Source organism: Lytechinus pictus, chromosome 1, assembly GCF_037042905.1.
Source record: "Lytechinus pictus isolate F3 Inbred chromosome 1, Lp3.0, whole genome shotgun sequence".
Lineage (NCBI taxonomy): Eukaryota > Metazoa > Echinodermata > Echinoidea > Temnopleuroida > Toxopneustidae > Lytechinus > Lytechinus pictus.
In genome coordinates, this window is record NC_087245.1 from 35380624 (window position 1) to 35406478 (window position 25855).

Sequence of the window (25855 nt, forward strand, 5' to 3'; positions counted from 1 at the left end):
TGGAAAATCAGTGTTTTTGATTCCCTTAACGAGTGCATGCGCATGCAGCCCGCGTCCAAACTGAATAAACACCCCTTCAAACGTGATTTTTTTTTTGGTCATGCGTGTGTACAGCAATATATTTGACTGCCCCCCCCCCCAGGCTACTCACCACATGGTCTACTTTCATTTAGTCTAATGGCATTCCATTTATAAACATTTCATCTTAAAACCATTTGGTTCGCACCTGTTATCCACTCGTCAATGGAAGTGCCCCCCCCCCCCCCTTCCCGTGGCAATGCTACTTTAAAAATTTTGATTTTGAGGTGCTGCTGAGTTTGTGCTCCTCCTGGCCATGTGCACTGTGCTGTGAGATGTTCTCTATGCTCAAAATCTGTGCTAGCACTATTAAAGGAACTGTCTCAAATACTACACTAACAGTAATCCATTTGACCCTCCGATTTTTTAGCCAAACCCACTCTCCCCTTCTTGAAACCAGTAAATAAAGATTTGGACTTAAGTCTGGTTTTTCCTTCTGGGTAATCTTGGTTCAGGCTGGATGCACTTTCAGCACAAGAACTGACTGGAGCATGGAGTTGCTGAAACTACAAAAGAAACTATGCAGCTCTAACAACTCATATTCGAGGAGATGTATTTTATAGCACAAAATGTCCATTGACTGGAATTCTTGCAGTGGAAACATTTAAAGCTTTACACTGGCTTTACGTCTTCAAAATTTGGTGTGATCGTCAATTCAAACACTTTCACTATTTTCTAAATGAGACATGCAACCACCTCTTGTCTTTGTGTCTCCATGGCCTATTTAATGACCATCAACTTATACTGACAACTATTTAATTTGGAAACCTGACTGCTTCTGTTCCTATGGGTATTTTCAGGAAAGCAGGTAAATTATGTTTATATACAGTATGTAGTTTGTATGTGTGAGTTGTGCCTTTGTTTGCCTCCCAGCTTGATAGTTTGAACAATCAAAATTCCTGGATTATCAGAAATCACAAATTGACCAGTGGTCACACATAGTGTAACTCGTAACTTTGACAAGTACCTACTATTCAGTGGTATTTTCTTTTGGGAATATTGCAGTACTTAATTTGCTTCCACACTGCCAAAATTACTTGGTATTTTTTGATAGGAAATTTACCCTGATCTATCTGTACCCCTGATCAGAAAAAAACCCAGGAACTGACAAAGGTAGTTTGAAAACACTGATTGACTGAAACAACCAGAAAAAAGATTTGGCCTAGTTTTGGAGTGGTTGAGACGTACGGTATATGTGTGTGGTACATGAAGAGTTTAAAATAAGCTATTTTTAATAAGAGCAGAAAAATTTAAGTAAAATATTAGTGAAGATTTAATGAAAGTTCATCAAAGAATAACAGAGTTATGAATTGTGAATTTTTCTATTTTGTTACGTCTCAGAAGAGCAGCTCCTCCAAATGTCATGTGATATAAATTCCCCCAAATAACATTTTCCCAAAAGTTTGAAGTGATTATGTTTGTCCAGTGGATATATCATCAGACACATTAGTTCACTACTACCCCTTTTATATAAGGAAGAAAATAATTGAAATGAATTTAGATATGGGATAGCTGCCCACATGATTATGACATCACTATTTAAGCATTCTTATTCCTAAATGGATTTTCATTTGTTATGTATAAGAATTGTAAAGAGCAATTACATTCATTAGTTATATCCTCTATAAGGATATTCATAACATATAATGATTAATAATATTCCAGAATGTCTCAGTAAAGCTTTGTTAGGCATTCCTATTTAATGAGGTTGAGTAGTTTTTGTTATTTCTGGAATGTACATAGACAATGTAGAAATAGATACCCTTCTTTCATTATTTTTGTGTTTTTTGACACCCTTATCACGTTACGTATGTAACGTGCCCTATCGTGAAAAAGACATCCTTTTTACGTGTTTTTTTGGTCGCGCATGGTATCCACTCGTCAATGTAAGTGGCCCCCCCGGGACCTGAGTACATGAAAGGGTAGTCCTTGCCTTACATCACTATGACATCCCATATGCGGCCAATTTGAAGTCTCCATGGTTATAGTGATTACCAATATTTACAACTTTTAAAAATTCATACCTTTCTTGTTGTTTGTCCAATATTGTTCAAACTTTCACCTATCAACTTGTCCGATTTTTCTTTTCCTTATAAAAACAAGTTTTCATTTGGGTTGGATTCCCCTTTAATTTCACTGAGGTCATTGAAGAGTCTTCTAGAATGCTCTAGAAAGAAGGAGAATGTTCTTTTTAAAGACAAATACTTGAAGCTTCCAGAATAGTGGAAATTTATCTATATAAGCTGCCAGTTAGTATCATATGAGATCAGAACTGGGTTTTGAAATTTTGCCTGTCCGCTGTATCCGTTAAAAGTACGTTTTGTGTCCGTCAGCCTTTGGGTTCAGGCCTGTAGTGAGCTACCATCATATCATCAGATGAAATGTACAAATTTTTGCTTGAACAGCCCCTTCATTTTTTTTTGGGAGGGGGAATTTTAGACATTTAACAGTGAAATTTTCCAAACCATTTATTGTACATATGTACTGCATAACTTTAACAGAGACCAGACACATAGAAATGTTAAATTGCATGGGTAACAGCTGTTGACAATATTGATCCAGGGACTCAGTGCAGCTTTAGCCCTGTGATATATTGATTTGTATTATGGTTCAATTCTCTCAAATAATTACAAGCCATGTAATATCTCCGGATTTCACCACTGTCCAACTGCTTGTTGCATTGAAACCCCCGGCATCTTGCATTGTTTATTTTGCATGTACAGTATACAAGATGAGTTCGCCATAGAGCTTTCCTATTAGCATAAATTTACACAAATTTAATTAAGGTATATAGGAGATTGATAATGAGAGGGGAGGTTCACTTTTGTTTCAGCAGTCATTACATCAGGATTTCCTTTAGTTGATAACACTTGTGTTCTGCTTCGTGTACCCTAGTTGGGATGCCCTATATTTTCAGAGTACCTTGTATTGAGAAGAAAAAGGATATTAAGTTTTTGGGAATCATTTGATTTCTTGAGCAATATGGCCAATGTTCAAGGGGGAGTGGAACAGTCGAATGGTAAGATCTGTTGCATGCAGAATTGTTTTGTTGGGGTACATGTACCTCCGGGCTGAAATATCTATAAAGCAAATAGAGTGAAGTTCACCAAGAAAAGTGCTAAAAATTTCATCAAAATCTCATAAATAATGGTTACCCGTATTGAATTGTAAACTTAAGCAATATTTTGTGAAAAATTACAAGGTAATTGATCAATACTGTATGTAATTAATTACATTTTTTGAGTAATTGTAATGTTTTGAAAAAGAAAGTAATTGTAATTTTAATTGAAAAAAAATGTAATTGACTTCAATTACTGTCAATTACTTTTAATTACATTCAATTACTTTACAATAAACTTACTTATTTATTATTTAATTTTTGTTTTCATACACAGATGTATGACATGTCTCTCATAACAAAATAGGAAGCAGCAATGAATACAGTATCTAATGCATCATATTAGTTATCAAACGTTTTAGTCTCGATGCTTGCCTGCATCGCAGAGTGAGACTGCTACATGTACATGTAGGCAAAGCCGTGCCGACGGTGTTGTCATCAACATTGAAATCTTAGCCTAATCTGCAATATTGGATTTAAGTTATTTAGAAAGTTTATGGACCTAGTTCATGAATTTTGGACACAAGGGTAATCAAGCATTACTGATCAATATGCATGAATTTCAGGTCACATGATGTCAAAGGTCATTTTGGTTCAATAAACGTAGAACTTTATTATCATAGGAATTTTTGTTGTAAATAATCATATTCATCTCAGTTTTTTTCAATGTGTGCACTGCTGCAGTCTTGAATCGTGTATGAGTTGTACTTCTCATATTATAAGATTTCATATTTTTCTGACAAGATATTCTCTGTTTGGGGTATCATTGTATTAGTTTTTTCATGTTTTTTTTTTTTTTTAATTGATTTATTTATTATTATTATTATTATTATTATTATTTTTTTTTTTGGGGGGGGGGGCGGGGGGCTACTTTTCACGACGTACATGCACGCCTTTTTTGCCTAAATCTTCAACATTGGATAACAATGAAGGAATGGGGTTTGTCCAGACTCCAGGGCCCCATCTTACAAAGAGTTGCGATTGATCCGATCAATCACAACTATGGACGGCCAGCAACATCAACATCTATTATGCATGTTTGTTCAAAATATTTTTCTAGCTATGATGTAAATTCATGCATTCATTGTTTTCTTGAAAATTCACTGTGACTCTCTTTGATTACAAAGCACATTGTGCAAATTTCCTGTAGAAAAAATTATGACACTGATGGATTTCCATAGAGTTTCGATTGGTTGGATCAATCGTAACTCTTTGTAAGACGGGGTCCTGGGCTCCTTTTTTTTTTTTATAGTTTCCAGGGTTCTTTTTTATTATTATGGGGGCAAAATTACCTGAGCCCCTGTCCCTGTGTAATTTTCCCTGATATATATCCTTATTTTTCATTCCCAGTTCAATACAATATTACAGTACATAAAGGATGCTCTCTCCGATATCCATCTATTCACTACATTCTATTTGGTCAATCCTTGGAGGCACACGTCAACTATGAAAAAGAAAGGAAAAGAAAACAGAAATGGGAAACAACATAATCAATGTTGAGTTTTTTAGTACTCCTTTGGCTTTAGTGGTGCGTTGGCCCATGGCATCTATTGTGGTCTTTCTATTCTTCCCACAGCTTACCGGGCATGTTGATTATATTGACTCCTACAGTGACACCTTCACAGAGTGAGCGGTTCAAAACACGTATTATTACGTCTACTGTAGTGGGGAGTAAGAGAAAGAGATAGAGGCAAGTGTGTTTTGGGGTATTTTCCAGGCTGTCGCACCCGAGATGTTTCAGAAATGGAAGTTTGATTTAGTGTATGGTATATCAAGCCTTGATGCAGACATTCAAGTTAGCTGATGGCATGCATTACATTATGCTTTACGGATGTTTTATGGGAATTCTCATGTCTACGCACCAATCATTGGAACCTTGTCAGTGAATATGTTTTGTGGATTCTCTGTGGTATGTGGAGTATATTATGTATCACCTGCAAGCTTATGGACTATTTTGATTTGCACTGTAGTGGAACACTACCTGTACTGAACTTGAGAACCTTTTTTGCAAAGGAGATTCTGTTTGGTTTCTAAATGGGACATTGTATTGTAGTAGGGTAAATATCATGTGAAGGTAACCTGAACTTGTCTTTAATAAAAGCATTCCACAGCTTGGTAGAATGACCCAACCTTTTTTACCTGGGAAGATCTTCTAAACGTCGTAAGAGACAGAAGTCTTCAAGCCGGTTGTCTTGATCTTGGTTGGCTACCAAAAGGGTTCTAATAGCACCATTTTCATATAGTCATATAAAAAAATATAGACCCCTGGGAATTTGATGACTAAATACATTTTCTCAGTAAATCTTTCCGACAGAATTACTCCATATCAATATCATGTCCCTTTTATGCTGGTACGGAGTAGAATTACTCAATATTTAAGTGTTGCTTCACACACTGTCTTTAAAACCCTAGCTACTGTACTGACCCTGGTGCACTGATCACACACAACACACCTGCAACGCCACTGATTGCATTACCATCTCTCTGTACAGCTTCCTTGAATAATTTTAATCAATTGCTGCACTCGGCATAGTGCATGCAATACATCTATGGGATACAACACATTCAAGATCAGCATCTCTTAAGCCGAGTGAGACATTGTGGAGGCATGCTGTGGACACCACAAAGCAAAATTCTGTGATACCACAACATTATTTGACCCTTTAAGGGAACGTTGGACATCTTCTAGCGGTATTTCTCTTTAAAAAATCGAAGAAATCACCCTGCTCCAAGATTGTTAATTTGTCTGCAATCTCTGTTGCATCATCAGTGATCGACAAACGTGTGGGGAAGGAAGAAGAGAGATACAAAGCATTGATGGTCTTACATGTATAGCAGTAAATTCAGTCTTTGTAATATTTGAAGGAATCTTTGAGCACAAACCAATAATGGCAAGTGGAGATCTAGGAATCCCATCATCTTCTTCCCTTAACGCAGAAGGTTTGGAAATACGCATAGCACCTCCAAAACAAGGTACATAGTATGCGTGTGGTGTATTTCATTGGGGTGATTTCAAGTTCAGTGTTGCATGGTGTTGGTGTTGTGAGCGAGAAAGGGCTCTTTAAGGGAGAAAAATGGGCTGGGTTTTGAATTACGCGATACTGATCGCATTATCAATAGATTGTGATGTCACGCCTCTGCCCCGCCAATCAGCTCAATTTTACACGGAAAGTCCGGAGAAGTCTCGACGACGAAAGAGAATTGGAGGAGAAATTAATTGAAGTAAAATCTTATTAAAAAGTACAGACTGCAAAGGTTGAAATCACTGCAAGACTCAGAAAGAGTGAATATTATTCATTAAAATGTATAAAGATCTGATGATTTACACACGTCTTAACTTAAAAGCAAATTTTTATGAGAATGTTTCATCCTGTAATGCTGAAAATTTCACCGAAATCAGATGTAAAATAAGAAAGTTACACTTTAACTTTTTGCTTATTTTTCACCTAGTACAGGTATATATGCACAACTCAGTGATATTTTTTACAGATCTGACAATAAGTATGAACTTGACTGAATCACAAATTGTTGAAACAATGGTAATTCCACATGTTCAGGGAGGAGTAAAAAAATAGGACTTTCACATGACATTGAGGAGAAAATTAAAATATTTCATATCATAAAATATAAAAGAGATAGTGAGTGGATAATGTCATTACTCGCCTCATTTTCATACCAACTGTTCAAGATGTGCATATAGCCGTTTTGATGAAAATTTCAGTGATTTATGCTTTTTGGATTTTCCCTTTTTATTCAAATCAACTTTTTGTTAGAGGTAAACTTGTCCTTAAAAAATGTTACATCTCTCAAACAAAAAATTATCAATGCATAATTGCTTTTGTTTCTATTGAGTTTATAATGAAAAAAAAACATGTTGGCAAAATAGGATTTTTAACCCCAAATCAAATAGAGATTTAAAAACATATCATCTGCATAGTGCATGTTTTTTTTTCTCTTCTTTTATTAAGTGGCTTTAATGACATGTAACATTGGCGGTCATCAAAACCATTTGTATCACGGTACGACCCATTTCTGAGAAAACCGACATAATGTATGGAACCTATGACACATTGAATAGTATAATTCAGTTGTATGATAAAACCATCTTCATCAGATGTGAATACACTGTATAATATAAGCTGCATGTGAAGTCCAAGAGATTTTGGGTCTCACTCTCAAAAGAGGGCCAAACAAATATAGAGGCTGTTCTCACTACGTTCCTAAAACTTGTTTACTGGAAACTACATGTAGTTTAGTGGAAACTAGTTTAACGCGTAGTGAGAACGGTCAAAGCGGTCTTGGAAGCGATCTTCCAAACCAGTTTGGAAAACCACCTCGCGATGTAGTTTTCAAGATCGCTTTGCCTCGTTAAACTGGTTTTAGCGTAAGTGAGGACACAACCGTTCTTCGGGAAGTGATCTTCGCACATTTTGAGCGCGCTACTCCACACGACAGGTGTAGAATGCCTATGCTGCGGTTTCAAATTTCGCGCGAAACGTGTCACCCCACTGAGAGCGTTTCCATAGCAACAAGAGCGCTTTACGTGAAGTGATTTTGAAAACCACTTTCGTGTGATCAAGTGGGAACGCTAGCAAAGCGATCTTCCAAAGTGGTTTCCTGAATCGGTTTCCAGTAAACTAGTTTAAAAAAGCGTAATGAGAACGGCCTCTATAGTTGAACTAGACTGTTAGATGCCTATAAACTTTTTACAGTCTTGCACCCGATTCCAATATATGATGGTATCAGAGACATTTTACGTTTATCGACAGGTCCAAGTTATTTGACTAAGTTTCAATATTAGTTTGATGATTTTTTAAATCGGCTGCTCACAAATTGAAACGATCCCTTTAAGTCATACTTAGCTCTTTGTGAAACACCTCCCTAGTCCTCTACCTTTCATGAATGTGAACTGTCTGCACCCAGTTGGATCCACATCCATGAATTTAAGCCTGCCACTCATGGTAAAAAAAGTACTTTGCCACCTGCCACAAATTCCCCCTAAACTGCTTGAGAAACATTCACACAAATGAGCTCAATCAGGTCATTTAATGATACAGGATTCTCAAGAATTGGGTTCTTCAATTGATTACAGAATTCACCCCTCAATTTGAAGATTGTAAGGCACTAATAATCCTGAAACCCTGCCCCTAACTCTTCGCCATGGGGTGAGCGCTTCATTTCCTTTGCTCATGCCACTTTGCGGTTTACACTTTGCCCGGCACTAAAAATGGTCTAGCTACAACACTCTCTGCGTCCTTGAATTATTAAAATAGATATCAATGCTTAGAATGCTCATAGGTATCATAGCTTTAACAGGATGCTCCAATGCAAAATGCTCTCTCCTGTCTTGGTGTATCAACTCTGATATCCTTGAAGGAACAGAAATCAAGAGGGGATGGAGGATATTATTATTTTTTATTTGAATCAGTATCTATGGAAATTTGAAGCTCTTATGATTACATCCATCCCTTCTCCCAGTTTTATATCTGTCAATTGGTAAGCATCTCATCAATTTAGACAGGTTGATGGGGAGAGTGAGAGGGTGTATACTTTAGTGTAAAAGGAGAGATGAATGGATGAGGGGGGATTTATTTTGTTGAAATTTCAGTTCTCCAAAGTCAATAATATACCAGACATCAAGATTTTAAACTTAGCAATCAGGGGGTTAAGGCATTGCCCACAAGCTCAGATCATATCAATTTTGTTAATTTTTTAAAATTATTTCTTGACAGATAAACATGCCCTCATCAATCCAAAGGAAAGAGCACCATTGAAAGAAAATGTAATTGTCCAACAGGAGTTGATATGTGGTTATGATGGCCTGCGATTCATCATCGTGACATCTCTGGTGTTTGCTTTGGCCGTGACTATTGGCATGGTCATATCTATCATTGCTGGAATTAGACAGGTAAGGGATCATAGCTACAATATAAATTTTAGTGACGAAAATCCAGATTATTGACATCCAGAAATGATGGAAAGATACCTGTAAGGGACTGAAATACAACAAAATGTGCAAATATTTTGTGAGACTATGCATGTTTCATCTGAAAATTTACCATATACATGTAGGAACTATGATTGTCAGTCAATCAAAATCAAGGAAAGTTGTAGGATTTGCCAACTTGTAGGAAAATAAATGTTGATGAAATGCTCCCCCGAACAGAGCTTAGAATCCTTTGATGAAATTTTGTTTCAAAGTTAACAAAAATGGCTTTTGCAGTGAGCAGGGTGGTAGATATGGTTTCTTACTGCAACAACCGACATTCATCTGTCATCAATTATTCTTGTCAAATCATATACTCTCAAATGAGACCGATATATTTTGTTTCTAAACTATGTGTAATGTCTGTTTGGTAAACAACTGTGGCTTCTCTTTGATTGAAAATCATGTTGCGTCTGATGTAATATTTGGTTTTATTAAACAACCTATGAGAAGTGGTGTTGATTCTTTCTTGAAACCAACAAATGCATGTTGAAGTTGATTTGCAATAATAGCAGATCCAACTGCTCTGTTCATACTTAGATAGACCCGCATGGTGCGATAGCTACTGATGTTGAAGTGTGTTCGGACATCGGAGCAGACGTGCTGAAGCGTGGAGGGCATGCAGTCGATGCAGCGGTTGCAGCAGCGTTTTGTCTTGGAGTAGTACATGGTCATTACTCAGGATTAGGAGGGTAAGAATTCTCTTAAATTCTTATGTTATCAACATTAATGCTAATAATATTCATGTTAATAATTCTTGCCTCTTTTATTACACATAACTCCTGAGCTGATGGGCTCCATCACAGCCTAGGTTATGCCCCTGTATTTTGGTTCATGTATTTTTTTATTTTACTGTTACTACATTAATACAGAAACCCTTACTTTACAAATACTGTCATGTTTATCAAGGCCACTATTTCAACTTAGACAGATTTCATTATCTGTATAAAACTCTTCACTGATTAGGTGAACCCCCAACACAAATTCAGATATATTTTACACATTATGGCTTTCTTTGGCTTTACATGATTATTTTGAAAAGTTTTATTTCATCCAGGGACCTGTTACATAAAATTTTATTTACACTTATCACTACTATAAAATCTGTGATACAGTTTAGTGTTCACTTAAAGGAGAATGAAACTCTTGGAGCAAGTTAGCTTTTGTGAAAGCAGAAAAATCAAAGAATAAGATCAACAAAAGTTTGAGTAAAATAGGACTAGCAATAGAAGAGTTATGAGCATTTGAATGTCGAGATCACTAATGCTATGGAGATCCTCCCATTGGCAATGCGACCAAGATCTATGATGTCACAGATGAACAACTCTCCCCTTTTGGACACTGAAAATATACCCCAAAACATCTTCTTTTACTCATTCTAATCATATGACAAACGATTCATCAATGATATAATGTTGTGAAACCTCTGTACTTGTCCTCTCATAAAGAGAACACCTCACCTTGTGAAATACTCTATAAAAGTGAGAATATAAGTGAAATAAGTACTAAAGTAATGAGGGAGTTGTACGTCTGTGACATCACAGATCTTGGTCGCATTGCCAATGGGAGGATCTACATGGCATTAGTGATCTCAATATTCAAATGCTCATAACTTTCTTATTATTCATTCAATCTTCCTCAAACTTTCAACAATATGTTTCTTTGATTTTTTTCTTTGATATGGATTCAGCTGGTTTCAAGGGTTTCATTCTCCTTTAAGTCAACATCCTAGAGGTAAAAAAATTATACCCCAATTCAAAGGAATCTTTCAGACCAATGCAGATTATGCAAGACATGTTTTATTTGCCTCTCTCGTACTGTCTTCACACTGGCCTCAAACACCACTACAGTCCCGGGACTGTCCCGAGACTGTAGCGGTGTTGCCTTCAGTGTTAATTCTCAGACCCGCAATAAACCACCCTGAGATAACCTTGCCTTGCTATAACTCTGCAACAAACTTTTGCGCTCAAACTATAGTCATAGCAGCGAGGCAGTCCTGCGATTGTCCCGCTCTGCTTTTAGTGTGAAGGCACACTACTACAACACTGGGATAAACCAATCGTGATTGGTTAAGCTGACCAATGTTTTCTCTACAATGGGTGTATAAAGTGAAATAGAACAAAAAAAGCAACCAATGGATTCAAGTCGATCTTATTTGTGAATGTTAAATTTGATGAAATTATAATATTTTGCACTTCAAATAATAATGCAATTCTGACTCGGAGCCAATAAATAAATAATGATTGAAATAATAAATGACCATTTTTAAAAGTTAAGATCGAGGATCCAGCGAGCAGAGATGTGTTTCTGGCGCTGATCTGTATAAAAGATCAGCGGTTTCCTCATTTTCCTGTCATATCGGGATCGCTCATGTGGTCACAAGCTTATGTGATTTTGCAGAGACGATTAAAATCACCCCCTGCAGTGTGAATGGGCACATAGAATGTATCCCGGAACTGTATCCGGATAACTCTTCTTCATTTATAGCTGGTTTATAGTGGTGGACATTGCTGTCCTGTGACAGCACTCACTGGGAAAAGTTTGAAACCCACTGTGAAGATGGTATAAGTTAAACTTCGCCAAGGTCCATGCAGATTATTCCAACGTACAGTACAGTGTACATGTATGTGAGCAATCGATCATTTGGGATGATCCATTCAAATCAAACATACACAAAGTGATAGTCAAGATGTAATAGTAAAAACATTGGTTATTTTTGTAAATATATAAACATTTTTAACTGCATGGTAATTCATTAATATGACTCTTTGTATTCACTTGTATAAAAAAAAAATCATATCTGCTTGTATTAAGGGAAATTAAATACTGCTCTGCAAAAATAAGCCCGGAGTATGAGGCCTTCAAAAGTGCATATTGTGTTTGTGGTTGACATTGCTTTTACTGATCATTAACTCTAGGATCAATATCAAATCCTGACTCACATGACATTGTACTGCATGTGAAGGTCAAATTCATATCCTGAGCACTGTTTCACAAAATTTCAAAGGAATGGCTGTCGTTTTATTTTACTGAAATTGTGTCATCTGGTTGGCCAAACCGCCAAAGGCCTGTTTGTCATTGGAATCTGGTATCTCTTTAAATGTTAAGTTTTATGAAACAAGCGCCAATCAACCTCACCAACGCTATACACTATGCATTATTTGAACTGGCAATAGGCCTATAGTATGATGTAGGCATACAATTAGTTTTATGTCAGTGTTTTTATAAATATGTACAGTATATCAGTAATGTAGAACTGATTGGATTTGTTCAAGGATATTCTATTCAAATAGAATCTCCCTGGCTCGTTCAGATAAGAAGATAACATCGCTTTATAATTTTGTTCAAATCTTGAAGCCCCCTTTATACAGAGACAAACTGCTTCTGGTAGCGGGGGGGGGGGGGGGGGGGGGGAGGTATGGCACATTTCACCAAAGAAATTATGTGATAGTACAAAATTTAACCTGGGAAAAATAACCCTAATTACACTGTAGAAACAATTTTTTCTGACGATCATCCGCTCTAAAGACACCTTTGGTTTAAAATTTAAATATGTGATTTATGATCAGATTAACTGGCTTTTTCCTCTTTTTAAAGGAAAAAAAAGTGTTATTACAAAAATTCAACTTGGAAAAATAACTCTTAAACAGTAATAACATATTTATAAAGACCATCCGCAGTCCTACATGTTTTATTGTGTCCTCTGAGTATAGGCCTGGCTATTGGCCTCTATACGTAGGTTTCTGTGATTTAAATCAAATTAAGAATTTTCTTTATTTCTTTTGTGCAGTGGTGGTTTTCTGCTGGTAGGTAACCCTATTACCAATGACCTGAATGGGTTTGATTTCAGGGAGACAGCACCAGCTGGTAGCAGTGCTAACATGTTTGAAAACAATCCACAAGCAGCTCTACAGGTGAGATATCTTGTGTAGCATTTCATTTAGAAGAAATTCATTCAATGTACATGTATACAAAGAAGTTGTTTATTTTCAAATGTGTCCTGGTTCTACGTCTCATGAGGCTGTTACATTTACATCGTTGCGTTTACGAAAACGTCACCAGGCACGAAACATGTGTGGCATCTAGGGTATCAAAATATGAGACATTTGGAAAAAAATGGAAAGAGGATATAAAGGGAAGCATTTTGAGTGACAAAACTGTTTTCCACAAGGGCCCTAGCTGTCCGCATAACATACAATTTGTTATAATTAAATCAGTATTTACACAATAAAGAGCACAATTTTTTGGATAAAGAATCAGAAAAAAACCTACAAATATATCTGCTGATAGTTAGATAACACTTTCAGCTTTTTCACACATGATGTACATGTACGGAAAAGTGATCTGTTTAAACCTGTCATCTGTCCCTATGATGTTGGGCAGATACAAACTTGCTTTCTGCAAACTAGTCGGAGCAGTCTGCAGGTATGAAGTTCATTTGGAGAGACTATCCGCCCTTCACACGGGGAAAAGATTGTAATTTGAATGATGATTCCAGTGAAAAATAAGGCTAATGACAAATTCTAGCACGTGTGAAACCAAACAAGAACATGATTAGAATCATGAATGCTATAAATCACAATCACGAATTCAAATTCTACTCTGGAGGGGCATTCCAGTTAAGTTTCACTCAAATTATGGTACGAATTTGCGTGTGAAAGGCTTGACCTCCAAAACATCTTTTGGTGGGCGGGGCTTACGTGAACTTTCAAGCACTTCCGTAGATAATACTATTGTTATGTACTCATCGTAGTTTGTATTTGCGATGCAGTTCTTTGATTGACAAGTCACCAAGGACACATACCGCCTTCGCTCAGGAATTCGAATTCAAATCACAGTTTTCGAGTGAGCGTGTGAAAGGTCCGATGATTCTAAAGACGAGTTGCAATCATCTTTACAATGATTCAAGATTCATGTGTGAAAAGGCCCTATGAGTTTTCATGTATGAAAGGATATTTGTCTTAAATACCTCGGTCACGTTTGCTCTACGGTGGCTGTACGGCGATTCAAAACAGCTGTTTTAACAATTTTTGTACCAGCTATACATAGGTGGTTTGAATAAAAATGAATAAAACGGCTGTTTTTGACTCGCCGTACGGCCGCCGTAGAGCAAATGTGACCAAGGTATAACTGCGCAGAGCTTTGACTAGTGGACGATCTTCACTCAAAATAAGTGCACACACCAATCTGTCTGCTTGTAAACACAATGCACATTGTACTTACTGCGCATAATATCTTTAGACTAATCTGCTTGAAGGAATTATACGAATGTGTGAAGCAGAACTAGTATTTATGTGGAAAACAACTTAAATTATTTTATTTGTTTCAAAGGGAGGCTTAGCTGTTGCAACACCTGGTGAGCTGAAAGGATTAGAAGCAGCGTGGAAACAATATGGAAAGTGAGTGGTATAAACCGTGTACATAGCTTCCTATGACAGTCAACATTAATTCATGTTTGCTCCTCAAATTTGGCAACAATCATTAATTTTCCATTCATATTTTTGGTTTGTAGAAATTAAGTATTGATAAAACGTGAGTAATAAATAATTATTGAAATTACTGACTGCACTTTTCCAAGGGCACATTTCTTTATTACATCACAAAAGGATAATGTGAAAAATTTCACACAAAGAAATAGATATACTATACAAAGCAACACATTAATAAAGATATATATGCATTAGGGCCTAATATGCATAAGTTCGAATTAGTTATGTCGTGAGTTTGATGAGTCAACACTCCAAGAAAGCCTCTTCTTTCTTAAGTATGGGTATTTCTACTTTATTTGGTCATCATTCAATGTCTTGTCATCAAAAGAGAGAGAGAGAGAGAGTGAAGCGAAGCAAAGCCTTGCAAATGCAAAGAAAGCATAAAAAAAGAAAGAGTAAGATCCCAAATTAATCACAGATATTCTAAAGAGAATCAAAATATAATTTTCCTCCCCATAATCAATGAATGAACCATTATTTTACATCATTTAGAACCTTGATTAGGATCATTAGAAATTAATATTATATTCATTTCAACATTAAAAGTTCCATTTCTCCATACTACAGATTATAATGAAATAGATTAGCAATTATTGCAATTCTATTCAATTATAATAATATTGATATTTGTCCCGTAGGTTGAAATGGTCAGAGTTGGTAGAACCATCAATCGAACTGGCTGAAAATGGATTTCAAATCACTCAACAGCTTGGTAAGACATTTTAAACATCTTTATGTTACTAGACTTTGCTCTATTTTGTCACTGTTTTTTTTTTCTGTAAGTCCTTCTGTCGTTTTTTTTATATTTTCACCTCACATCATGGAACTACATTCTCTTCCTCCTTTTGAATTCTGGTATATGACCTTAACTGAAGTGATGGTTTGCACTTGCTTTTAAAATTTTCTATCCTTGGCCCTGTTGCATAAGATTTTCTAAAAAATTGTAACTTTGCCAATTGCCTTTCAATGATAACATCATTTGCATGTACTGTTCTAATTGTATTCATTAGGAACTATTCTTAAATCTTCATTTTTATTTATTGTGTTTTTCAGTCCCCCCCCTCTTTTTCATGGATTAAATTCAATTGTCCTTCTTGTATTTCTATCCTTGTCAATATTATGAATTATCCAACTGAACGTGGTTGCGATGAATGACTCGGAATAAATAAACATGTCCATATTCTTTTTATGCTATTTCCTAGCTGCTGACATCAGCGAGACAGATTTCTCTTGGATGTCGGAGTCATTACGTGAGCTCTTTGAAAAGAAGAAATTCAATGATACCATCCACAGACCATCTCTTGCCAATCTCTTGAGGTTAATCGCTAAACAGGGATCAGATGTACTCTACAACAACGATACCATTGCACAACAGATCATAGATACGGTAAGGTATATCATTTTAGATGACACCTAGATAGATCCTTGTCACTTGATTGGTTGGTCGATATCGATCATTCAGCCCATTTTACAATGACGTCGCCAAACCGTGCAATTTTGGATCCATACGATTTTGTCCATTGCACGCACCCACCCACCCAGACTGCAGGCACCACTCGTGTTTGCAGCGCACATAATCAACAGACTGAGCTCGCACTGCATGAGCATTTTTTGCATCGAAATTCACAAAAGTTGGAGGTGCAGGAGGCATCCTAAAATGAACCCAGTACCCTGTGGTAAAAAATTTCTTGAGGGATCTAGTCCGTAACACCTCCTTTTTATTCTTGATGCACCATCAAGTGGTGCCTGCAGTCTGGGTGGGTGGGTGCGTGCAATGGACAAAATCGTATGGATCCAAAATTGCACGGTTTGGCGACGTCATTGTAAAGAACAAGAATCCTTTTTAGCATCTTAACCTTATTATATATCTATTTTTTTTTTCTCTCCTTTTGTTTCTTGTAGATTAGTATATCCTATGTTTTATGTTAATAATCATAAGTATTCCAGGGCACTATTCACAAGCTTTGCTTTTAAAGGGGTCCTAAAACCAATTCGTCTATGCTATAATCTAATCGATGTATGTTCATGTACTCATTTACGTTGTATGTATATCTATTTTGATTATGATGTGATTTTTTTGGTTTTGAATAAATAAACTTGAAACTTGGGTTTTTTTTTATCCAGGTTGGAGGTGCGGGAGGCATCCTGAGTCTTGAAGACATACACAAGTACACCAGCCAGCCAGCCACGCCCATCCAGTCTTCCTACAAACTCCATCATATCTTCAGCATGCCAGCCCCCAGCTCAGGGGCATCCATCCTCTCTTCCCTACATACCATGTCTGCTCTCAACCTATCCATCTCGAGCGACACGCCCGCATCGAGCTACCATCAAGTCATTGAAATATCCAAATTCATCGCCGCCATGGCACGCCAACTCGGTGACCCTCGGCAGACACCCACGACGGCAAATTTGACAGATTCTATGCTGAGCGACAATACCACAGAGCGAGTCCGAGATATGGTGAACGATACAGCAACGTACGATTATACATATTACTTTCAAGGGGACGTCTTCCAGCAGCTATATGCAACTCGAGCCACATCTTTGGTGTCTGTTGCTGATGGGAATAACAACCTTGTGTCACTTACAAGGTAAGATTTACACCCTTTATAGTATTTTAGCAGTAAAAACAAAAAAGAAGGCATGGACAAAGTTGCCAACTAATACGCTTTAACGATATTTGGTATGTTTCTTCTTAATCAAAAGTGACAAAATATGATTTTTTTATTGCAAAATGTGGTTTTTTGTTAAATTTGATTGGCATGCTTCATATGTGTAATTTTTCAATTTTTTGTACCAAAATGTGTTTTTTGGCAGCTCTGCATGGATAATATAAGAGACTTCCTTGTCCCTCAGCATACATATATACTCAAATTCATATTATTGATTAATCTGTACCAAAGCTTTATACATGATTTAATATGAGCTACCATATGGTACCAAGGCTGCAGCAGATATTGTACTTTCATTTCTACAAGGTTCCCATATATAAAGAAAACATGTGTACATACGTGCTTATGAATAATGGTAAAATTTACTCTTGGATAGATTTGTAATACTTGATACATGTCTATCAATATACAATTTTCCCATGTAATTAATGTTAACTTTGTATGTGCCTTGTTTTGTTTTTTATGATGAATGGAATAAATGATATCAAATAAAAAAATATATTGTTATCTTTGACATCATCAACATAATTTTGTGCATTTTAGTTAATTGAGTGTTTTGTGGTGAAAAGAACTATTTTGGAATTGATGTTAGACCAAATGTAGTGTAGCTCATTTAGCAATTAGACAGTATTGATAGTAGTACAGGTGGGAGTTTCATAAAGCTGTTCGTAAGTTAAGAGCGACTTTAAGAACGACTGTGAACCTTTCTTACGTGCTAAATAATCACCAATGGACATTTAACGGTGAATATCATTTACCACAAGAAAGGATCACTAGTCGTTCTGAAAGTCTTTCTTAACTTAAGATCGGATTTATGAAACGGGCCCCGGATAGTAGAAGACCAAGTGGATATCTATAGCAATGAGTAGATTTTGATTTGATATTACTTTATTGAAATCACAGTAAAGGAAAGAAATTTACAAAGTCAATACAAAACATAATAAATATTAAGATAGGCCCAGGTCATGACGCATTACTGCCGATGTAGGGCAGTAGTGTAAAACTTAATGTACAATTTTGATGTAACAGGTACATAACATATACATATCTTTAAAAAATGAGTATGTGAAATAATAATAACAGACAAAGTTGGGGGCCAATCACCACAGCGTAGGCAAATATCGGGAATGATTGCGACCACAATACTAAATCTGATGGGACTACCATTGAAATAAAAGTTATTATTCTGACTGGGATTAAACTTGATGGAAACATTGGACATTTGATTAGTTTAATCCAGTAGGATGGGTTCTGTTGTCTGGTCATTAAAGGAAACCAAAACCCAAGAAGAGAAGCAATCTTATTAGAAAGAGTAATATGAGAGGAACAATTTAAAACAAGTTTCATCAAAATCGGTTATGAAATAAGCAAGTTATGGACGTTTAAAAAGTCTTGTTGTACTTTCTATGGGGATCCTCAAATTGGCAAACATGCTTCAAAATGGCTGATTTTGTGGACAACTCACCATTTGTTTTGTACACAAATTTTCAGATTTTTTTCCTTTATTTTACATATTTCACATTATCTCCTCCTGACCTTGACATATGTGGTGTGAAGCATATTTTCCCATGACATGTTGTGCTCAGAAGGAGGCACGATGCAATTTGAAAGATAATGAGGAATATCTGAAAATTTGTGTACAAAACGAAATGAGAGTTGTCCACAAAATCAGCCATTTTGAAGCACGTTTTGCCAATTTGAGGATCCCTATAGAAAGTACAACAAGAGTTTTCAAACTTCCATAACTCGCTTATTCTATAACCGATTTTGATAAAACAGGTTTTAAATTGCTCCTCTCATTTTACTCTTTCCAATAAGATTGCTTCTCTTCTTGGGTTTTGGTTTCCTTAAAATATATGAAGATATATCTTGCTCTGGGTTTTCTCAACACACGTGCCATACATGGAGTAGAACTATGAAGGTTTCATATTTCGTCTTTTTTTCTATCAGTACTCTCAACTCTCCGTTTGGTTCTGGTTTGATGACACCTGATGGGATTATTCTAAACAATGCAATGAACAGCTTCAATTGGGATGGGAAATACTTGACACCAAATACAGTCGTTCCTCAGGTGAGGTTTATTTCCACCATTCGGTCATTTCAGTGTTAGTGTTTCAGTATAGTATTGTTGGTGTTGAGAGCACAAATAAGACCTCCACCACCTAACACTAAAACCAGTTGTTCTTGGTGAGGTTTATCAGTTTCAGTTTCGTTTATTTTTTCAATTATCTCACATAATATAACATTCAACAAGAAAGAATAAAGCAATGATAGAATACTACAATACAATCAATAATTGTATTTTGATGAAATTTTCAGTGTAAGGCTTGTTGGATTTTTCTCTATTTATTCAAATCAACATTTTTCTGGGGTGGACATGTCCATTAAGTCACTAGTGGATGATTTCAATGTTAGTGTGAACCCTAACTTACCCACACCAAATACAGTCTTCCATGAGGTGAGGTTTATGGGATGATTTCGGTGTTAATGCTGGTGTTGGTGTTAAGAGCACAGAAGTGTTGAGAGCACAGAAGTGTTGAGAGCACAAATGATTCCATAGCTCCCACACCAAATACAGTCTTTCCTGAGGTGAGGTTTGTGGGATGATTTCAGTGTTAATACTGGTGTTATTGTTAAGAGCACAGAAGTGTTGAGAGCACAAATGATTCCATAGCTCCCACACCAAATACAGTCTTTCCTGAGGTGAGGTTTATGGGATGACTTCAGTGTTAATACTGGTGTTATTGTTAAGAGCACAGAAGTGTTGGTAGCACAAATGATTCCATAGCTCCCACACCAAATACAGTCTTTCCTGAGGTGTGGTTTATGGGATGATGTCAGTGTTAATGGTGGTGTTGGTGTTACAAGCACAGATAGGTTACTGGATTCTGCCCTTGATATATACATGTAGCACCAGTGGTGGTTCTAACATGCTCATTTACCTTATTCCATACATGTAGGCTAACGCAATATCACCAGGTCGACGACCAATGTCCAACATGGCTCCATTGCTCACATGGAGTGAAGAGAGTCCTTGCCTCGCTCGGTATGCCATCACCGGAATAGGACCAACATCCATTCAGTCAGCACCAATAGATGTAGCTCTAAAGCTCTTATCATTAAATGTGTCTCTCTCGAACGATGTCGAACGCGACAACAGGATATTTCCCTCGCTTTACCAAAACCTAGTGAATGTTGAAGGTAAGACAGTTCAACAAACTTTTTTTGAAAATTGCATTCTATCTGTCGTCTTATTTAAATCTGTATGACCATAGTGTTCGAACTGTACTTCATTTTGTAAGTCTGTATTTATCCTTTATATTGCTCAAATATATGTTCATGTGAAAAATGTTCATTATGTTAAAATGATATACATAACTTCAGTCTACTCCTAATCCCTTCCCATTTTTCGTTCTGACATTACTTCTTTTTTTTGGTATACATTTCTCTCTGTATCCGCTTCACTATATCTGTTGTATACTGAATTTTACCACACTACACTATACATGCCCGCCTGCCCCCCCCCCCCCCACCCGTCTGTATGTCTGTCTGTCTATCTATCTCTATCCATCCATAAATTGAGGAAAAAATAATAATCATTGCTTGATTGCTAACTTACACGACCTTGTTTGTATCAGCCTAATGAACTGGTTTTAAATACTTTTAATGTAAGCAATTTTTGAATGCTCAAAAAAGAATCCTGTATATTCTATCATCTACTTAATGTTGTACATGATAAAACTGCATTTGGAAAATTAATAATTTCTGTTTCCTTCTTCCATTCTTTCATCTAGATGGTCTAAGTCCTTCGATACAGGAAGGTTTAGAAGAGCTAGGACATGTAGTGCAATCAAAAAGATATCGTCTAGGTGTTGTCAATGTTGCTTCTGAAGCCAAAGATAAACTCACAGCTCACTCTGATACCAGAAGATTAGGTGCCAAAGCATCAGATTTTTAGGTTAGCTTAGTTAATAATAATATTTTTTATTCATCCATACATGTAAAGTTACACAGGTTTTGTCTTCTTTTGCTACTCAATGTGGCAAAAATTGTTGATTTTTTATTCATTGTCATAATTTTAAAATTCAAAATGAATAGTAATATGTGGAATTAAAAAATGTAAACTGAATCACATTTTGAATGTGTGTAATGATACTAATGATTAGCTTATTAAAGTTAAATGTGTTTTTTTAGACAAGGGTTACTCCAATTGAAAAGGGTTTTGTTGTGTTTTCTTTTTGTTTGTTTTTGTTTTTGTTTTTGTTTTAATCATATTCCTTGTGTGATTGCCAACATTAATAAAACTTAGACATAAGGGAGCATCCTGCTAAAGTTTCAGGTCACATGACCAAGGTCAAAGGTCATTTAGGGTCAATAAACTTTGACCATGTTGGGGGTATTTATTGAATTGCCATCATAACTTTGAAAGTTTATGGATTTAGTTCATTAAACTTGGACAAGTCTTAGGTCACATGATCGATGTCAAAGATCATTTATGGTCAATGAACATGTTATCATATGAATGGTGTTTTTCTTAATAGTTATTCTTCAGGACTAGTTGATTTCAAAGTCAGCACTGCTGCTATATTGAATTGCCTTATGCAGGCAAGACTGCCAAAGGCATTCCACTTGTCTAAAAATAAATGGTAGGGATACATAAATTTGAAGAACAAACATAAACACACACACAAAATGGAATTATGGAAGTATTCATTGTACTAAGTGTAATGAAGTCATGAAATTTGCAATTTACATGAAATTATTGAGTTAAAATTTTAAAAAAAGTTAATACGTATATGAAAAATTTGATTGGGCTATTATATTTGTTGTGTGCAGTTAACGCAATTTTTTTTGAAAACTTACACACAAGCCAAAATCGTATTTTTTAATAGAAAAACTGAATTGTTAATAATATGGTAATAATTTAATATTCATACTTTTCTATTAATTTGATAGAAATTATGGGTAGAGAATTGGATCCAGTCACTGAGATATTCAAGAATGTGTAGCAGTACATATAGTGCAATCTGTGGAAACCATTCAGTTATGCACTTTTCTGCAAAATTAGTAATATTACACTTATTCTCAATTTCTATGGTAATTAGTCCTGCTTGAGTGAACACAATAAATCACTTCAGTTATCAGGCAGTTGCCACTGTTAGTCTCTTACAACAGGAGTTTTTACAACATGAAAGACTATTTAATTACAACTGTTAACTGCCTTTATTCGAATCAATCTGAAACTATCAAGAATCAGAAAATTTGCTTTATAAACATTACAAGTACGCCCTTTTTTTTCTTGAAAATATGATTATCTTCTTTAATCAAATATGATTTTCCCACTAGAATCTTTTTAGAATTATCCTTTGTGAAACCAAAGAGCCATCAGGCTATGAGTAGTTTCAGAGGGCTGATTATTTGATACAACCCAGAAATTTATGACTGAGTGAAACAAGCAAGCTGAAACAATTATATTTCTTTAATAGGTAATGATTTTTTTAATGAAATATATAGTGAAATCACCCTTTCAGACATTCAAGGTAAATTCAACGAGAAAAATGAATGACTGCAATTACTTATTGCCTTTTTTTTAATTTGGGGGCAGCTCGAGGGAGTTGTTTCTTCAAACAATCTTTGTGGAATTCTTGACCCCTTCAGTATACCAATGTAGATGATTTAACAATTTACATGTATTATGATGCAATAACGGTGAAATAGCAGTGAAAATGCAGCAAGTGTACACATAATGAAATACCTCATGTGCTATCATTTTATCCAGGTATTATGTTTTGAAAACTAGAGGTCTTTATTGTATTCAATTAGTAATTTTCTCTTTGCCATAACTCTGAGGTATTTGAAACATCCGAATGATGCATAATATGGGGTAAAAGATATCTCCCAGTATGCGTCACTAAAAATACTGCACAAATTCATGTTTTTACTGCATTGAATATACTTACTGAAATCTTAATATTTTTATTTTACAGAAACTGTCACATTTATTATTCATGTGCAATTTGTTTAGGATTATTGAAGATATTGGGTAGCGATCATTTTTATGTGAATAAAGATAAATTAAGATTGCACTTATATAAGATACACAATATTTTATTTTGTCTTCGCAACATGACAATTACAAAGAAAGTTGTTCTATTTTCTTTGTAATCCTATGCATATATATTGCAGTTTAAAACCTGTGTGTGATAGAAGGAAAGATAGGCATCTGTGGACCTAAAACACAAACTTGATGGTAGGCCTGATTAACATTGATTGTTTAATCAAGTGTAATAGAAACTAGTTTAACACAATCGTATTAGCGGTCTTCCAAAACAGTTTGGAAAACCACCTTGCGATGTGGTTTTTCTAGACCGCTTTACCTCCTTAAACTAGTTCAAGCATAGGTGAGGACACAACTGTTCTTCGGGAAGCGATGTTCACACGTGTTGGGCGTGCTATTCCACAATTAATTTCTTATGGATTTTATTGTTTTTTGAATTCTTATGCATTTCTTTGTTTTTTCAAACCTTTGTTTTTCTGATGATTTTTGTCAGGGACCCTTTTGCGATCATAAATAGCATAAAATGAATACATTTAAACCAACAAAAGTAAAAATAATCATACATTTATGATTTTTGGTTGAAAAACACAATGTGCATTGACTTTGTACACGGAATCACGTCTTTTGAGCAGAAAATGCAATATTTCAAATATACCACTTAAGCATAATTTTACACTTAGTGAAACACCCCCCCCCCTTGTCTAATCTTTGCCAATCAAATCACAACCAACATCAGCATCTAATAACATACAATGCAACTTGTTATTGATGTCAAGTTTAGTGAAACCATGAAGCTATAGCTTCATGGTGAAACATTGCCTACATGTACCAAAATTGTTGCACTTTGAGAATGGGGCATTATTTATAGTGTGTACTTAAAACTAGGACAATTATATATCTATATGTCTCTCATTATTTTTCTGGAAATTTAACTTAGTAGCTCTCAGTCTCAGATAGAGTGATTGCCATGATGGTGTTGTGTATTGTTTTATACCCCAATATATTCTATATTGTCATTGAAAACAACTTGCTACATGTATGTTATGTTTCTGTGGGTTTTTTTTATGTGTGATTCATAAATTTGTATTTCTCCCTTATCACAAACTGATCATTGTATTCTGTGAAAATGCTTGGCTTGTCCTTTCATAGGTTTTTAGTTTTATATTACTGCCTTGGATAGTTTCATTAACTATACCATACATTAGAATTAATAATTGTTTTTATTTTATATTGATGTTTTTTATGTACATATCAACAATATGAAACAATCAAGAAGTGATGATATGTATGTATTTCAGTTGGAAAATGAAAATATTTCATGGAAAAGGTTATTTAGAAAATTTCATTCATTGAGAAATCACTGTGTGATATTTGAAACAACAAGTACTCTACCCCCCTTTAACAGTTTTGAGCAAACTTCTACTACTACTCCTAGTTCCTACTACTACTATTGATAATAAAGTAATATCAATAATAATGAAAATCTATATTTTATTGTTCGAAATAGAAATCTTCCAAAAAGTAATTTTGGCCAGTTGATCGTGGGCCTGGCAGCCACTGAGCCATTAATGCTACATTAAGTTGTTCTTTCCCCTAATGTAAAATCGTTGAACGCCAAACCGGGAAGCAGCAACTCCCATCTTTAAATATCTTTCGGTCTGACGAAGCCAGGGCTTGACTGCCCGACCTCCCGGCTCTGAGAAGGATACTCTACCAACTGAGCCCAACTTACCTGTAAAGAAAATATTCAAATTAATTATACCCCTGCAGAAGGAAGTTTGAAGGGGGTAATGTAGAATCAGCGTTTGGTTTGGTGCATGGGCGGTGGGTCGGTCCATCCATTGCAAATCTTGCGGGTCAAACTACTTTCTGATTCTTATAAATGAAATTTGAAATACTAATTTGTCTTGGGGTAAAGATGTGTGAGACACATTTTTCGCATATGTCAGAAATTGTGTTGCCATGGTAATGGTACACTTTATTACTGCAAAATCTTGCATTTCAAACTACGGTACTTATTTTTTTACCAATTCTCATGAAATTTGGCACACACATTGGTTTTGAGGTGAAGATGTGCAGGACATATATTTTGCTAGTGTTGGAAATTGTGTTGCCATGGTAACGGTATATTAAATGGTGAAAATTAGGTAAAAATTTTGTGGTTCAAACTAGTTTATCAGTTTTCAACCCTTTTCTCATAAAATTTGGCTCACACATTTATTTTGAGGTGAAGATTTGCGAGACACATTTTTGTGTGTGTCTTAAATTGTATTGCAATAGTAACAACATATGGAAAAAATTAGGTGAAAATCTTGCAGTTCCAAGAACTTCATCAGTTTTCAACCAGTTCTCATAAAGTTTGAATCGCACATTAGTCTTGAGGTAAAGATGTGCAAGACACACATTTGTCAGAAATTTTGCCATGGCAACCACATATTATGGCAAAAAAAA

At 35.7% G+C, this 25855-nt stretch overlaps 1 protein-coding gene across 6 annotated transcripts; it reads left to right on the forward strand.

Annotated features, from left to right (window-relative positions):
* Positions 1-338: 338 nt before the first annotated feature.
* On the forward strand, positions 339-25135 carry LOC129261723 (glutathione hydrolase 7-like). 6 transcript variants are annotated; one of them, XM_064101374.1, is made up of 12 exons: positions 4818-5105; positions 5689-6169; positions 8929-9104; positions 9723-9874; positions 12973-13096; positions 14514-14581; positions 15310-15383; positions 15874-16058; positions 16796-17265; positions 19297-19417; positions 20307-20547; positions 21141-25135. In XM_064101374.1, the coding sequence occupies exons 2-12, from the start codon at positions 6085-6087 to the stop codon at positions 21302-21304; spliced, it is 1860 nt and encodes a 619-aa protein (XP_063957444.1). In that variant the 5' UTR covers positions 4818-5105; positions 5689-6084; the 3' UTR covers positions 21305-25135. The 6 variants fall into 6 exon arrangements, with proteins under 6 accessions (XP_054755753.2, XP_063957449.1, XP_063957444.1 ...); XM_064101369.1 differs by having other exon boundaries at positions 4843-5253; XM_064101365.1 differs by having other exon boundaries at positions 4851-5270.
* Positions 25136-25855: the final 720 nt, after the last annotated feature.